The 3308-nt window shown below is 32.9% G+C and overlaps 1 protein-coding gene across 1 annotated transcript; it reads right to left on the reverse strand.

Annotated features, from left to right (window-relative positions):
• Window positions 1–2499: 2499 nt before the first annotated feature.
• On the reverse strand, window positions 2500–2964 carry LOC139875179 (uncharacterized mitochondrial protein AtMg00810-like). The gene has a single exon (XM_071862532.1). The coding sequence runs from the start codon at window positions 2962–2964 to the stop codon at window positions 2500–2502; it is 465 nt and encodes a 154-aa protein (XP_071718633.1).
• Window positions 2965–3308: the final 344 nt, after the last annotated feature.

Consider the following 3308-nt stretch of genomic DNA (forward strand, 5'->3'; position numbering starts at 1 on the left):
TTATTCTTATTATTAATTGATATTATTATTATTAATCCTATTAATAATATTATTATTATTTTATTTTATAATATTAACAGATTTTATTAATACAAGTGTTAATTAATATTATTATATATATAAAAAAAAAATATTTTAAAAGCTAAATTACAGGATCTGAAAAATACACGTGCTGTATATATCATATCATTATCAGTTAAAGTTTTTTTTTCTTTTTCCCTATTAACTGTTAGGCTTGTGATAGTCGACGTATTTTTTTTTCTATATAACTCGATCATATCTATGTGTGAAGCAATCAAGGGATTTCGAATATCTGCATCAATTATCCAAAATTTCTCTATTCCTGATTAATTTTTTTTACAGCGAATATATATATATACCTCTGTAACGTCTTCCACAAATCAAACTATCAAAATTCAATTCGAATTCCAAAATCTATTAATGTAGTCTTTTTAAGAATGTCATACTCAATTCTTCTGCGAAATATCAAGTTCCATTTCCTAATATCGAGTTCTAATTTCGAAGACAAAATCTTTAAAATAAAAAGTCAAATTTTGTTCTTCAAACGAATTCGAGTTACCTGTTATGTTTCTGTTAAAATTAAAGACTCAGAAAGATTATAAAAACCATTTAGAAACTAATTCGTGTTGAAACCATTGTCTAAAAAGCTTTCAAAATCGAAATCACCAATTTTATTTTTTTTATTTCTTGCCACTGCAGCGACGAGCAGTTTTTATTTCTTATACATATATATATATTTTTTTTTTAAAAAATCACTGTAAACGGTTCATGTATTTTCCCGTATATATTATAATACGTTTGAAAAGATAAATTATGAGTAGATGGATTTTTGGTGTGGTTCGATATTGATGAAGATGAAGAAGATGATTCGATTAAATCGGTTATAAACAAATAAAACTAAATTAAAACAGAAACTGGGCAATAGCCCAATGGTTAGAGTGTTATGTGTGTGAGCGAGGGGTCTCGGGTTCGAACCCCGGCAGGGTCGATATATTTCTTTTTGGGCTGATTTTTGAGGTAGTTTTCTTTTGTCTTTATTATTATTATTATTATCATTATTATTATTATTATTATTGTTATTGTTATTTGTAATTATCATTATTGTTATTATTATTGTCAAAAGTAGTAGCAATATCAGTATTAGTAGTATTAATATCATTATAGTTATTATTATAAATATCATAATCATTATTATTAGAAAAATCATTAATTCTATAATTATTATTATTATTATTATCATTATTATTATTATTATTATTATTATTATTATCATTTTATCAAAATATATGTTATTATTAAAATTATCATTTAAGATTATTATTATTATCATTTTTAACAATACTATTATAACAAATAAATATTTTCTACATAAGAGGATATTATTTACATGTAACAATTTGTTTAAATTTTTTTTTTATAAAAATAGTCATATGTATATATATATAAAACTATAATAAATTTATACAAATTAAATATATAATATATATATATATATATATATATTAAGATATAATATATAATTTTGTTCGATTACCATTATGTGTATTAATAAGTATACAAACGATATAGGTTCGTGAATCGAAGGCCAACCTTGCACATGTTAAATGATGTTATATGTATTTTTACTACAAAATACATTAGGTGAGTATATAGTCCCTTTTAAACTTTAAATATTTTTGGGCTGAGAATACATGCGCTGTTTTTATAAATGATTTACGTTATGGACACAAGTGACTCAAATTACGTTCTACATGGGTTTGAATCAAAAATCCCCTAGCTTGGTAACTTTAACTATTGGTTTATGAACTGGTAGGCGCGAATCCTAAAGATAGATCTATCGGGTTTTACACCCCCACCCAGATGTTGTTCTAGTCACTACTAAACTAGAAGAACGGGTGTTTAGTACTTCGAGGTTAATGGAACGCACTTGATTCGGTGCACATATTATTATAACTTAGGGGTACACACTCTTGTTAAGGCTAGTTACCGGGTGCCCACTGCTTGAAATGCTTTTCATACACTTGCGAGTGTATTATGTTTATAAATATGAAATCTTGTGGTCCATAGTTATAACTCTGCTAGCATCAAACCTATATATCTCACCAACTTTATGTTGACTTTTTAAAGCATGTTATTCTCAGGTATAAATTAAGTCTTCCGCTGTGCAATAGCTCATATTAAGGACCTTACTTGGAGTCGATCATCGCGATGGAACCAACTGTTGAAGATTTCATCCGGGAGGATTAGGACCGGTCCTTTCATTAGACGTGTCCATTTATTTATATAGACATGTTAATTTACTAACACGTCTATATATGGGGGTCTAAATGAGGATAAATGTTAGTAGTGAATCTCGATATGCTTGGTTCGCTGATGCTGAACCGGGTTACTAGACATATAAACAGCACTGACATTGTCACAGTAGACCAGAGTGGTAGAAAATAATGGACAGTGCAACTCACGGAGAAGGTTGAGAATCTAACATGTCTCGGCCACGACGTTTGCGACACCGCGATATTCCGCTTCAGCACTGAAGCGGGATGGAGTCTGTTGTCGCTTGGAGGACCAGGACAAAAGATTATCACCAAGGAATACACAATAGCCTGAGGTGGAGCGGCGAGTAGTCGGGCAACCAGCCCAGTCGGCATCGGAGTATGCAGTCAGAGATGTAGCAGGAGAGGCATGTAGCTGAAGGCCGAGATCAATAGTACCCTGGACATACCGTAATATACGTCGTAGAGCAGCAAGGTGAGGCTCTCGGGGATCATGCATGAAGAGACAAATCTGCTGTACCGCATATGAGATATCAGGGTGAGTAAATGTGAGGTACTGAAGAACTCTGACGAGGCTACGGTATAATGTGGGATCCTTGACACGAGGTCCGGATGCTGTGAGTTTGGTGCAGGTGTCGACAGGTGTTCTGCTGGGATTGCAACCAGCCATGTCTGCACGCTCAAGGATTTCAGTGGCATAATTCTTCTTAGAGAAACATCCCAGAAGTGGTGCGACTGACAGAAATGCCGAGGAAGTAATTCAGTGGGCCAAGATCGGTCATCGAAAATTCCGTGTGAAGCGAGGCAATAATCCGCTGAAGGAAAGCCGGAGTCGATGCAGTCAAGACAATATCATCAACATATAATAGTAAGTATGCGGTGTCAGCACCATGTTTATAGATAAACAGGGAAGGATCACATCTGCTGTGCTGAAAACCAACTCGCTGGGCATAACTGGCGAATCGCTGAAACCAAGCGCGAGGTGCCTGCTTAAGTCCGTAGAGGGACTTATGT

The sequence above is a fragment of the Rutidosis leptorrhynchoides genome, chromosome 11, assembly GCF_046630445.1.
Source record: "Rutidosis leptorrhynchoides isolate AG116_Rl617_1_P2 chromosome 11, CSIRO_AGI_Rlap_v1, whole genome shotgun sequence".
In the NCBI taxonomy this organism is placed as follows: Eukaryota; Viridiplantae; Streptophyta; class Magnoliopsida; order Asterales; family Asteraceae; genus Rutidosis; species Rutidosis leptorrhynchoides.

Bases quoted from the DNA above. Each gene is read 5' to 3' on its own strand.
- LOC139875179 (XM_071862532.1), bottom strand. From the start codon at position 2,964: ATGGCTGGTTGCAATCCCAGCAGAACACCTGTCGACACCTGCACCAAA.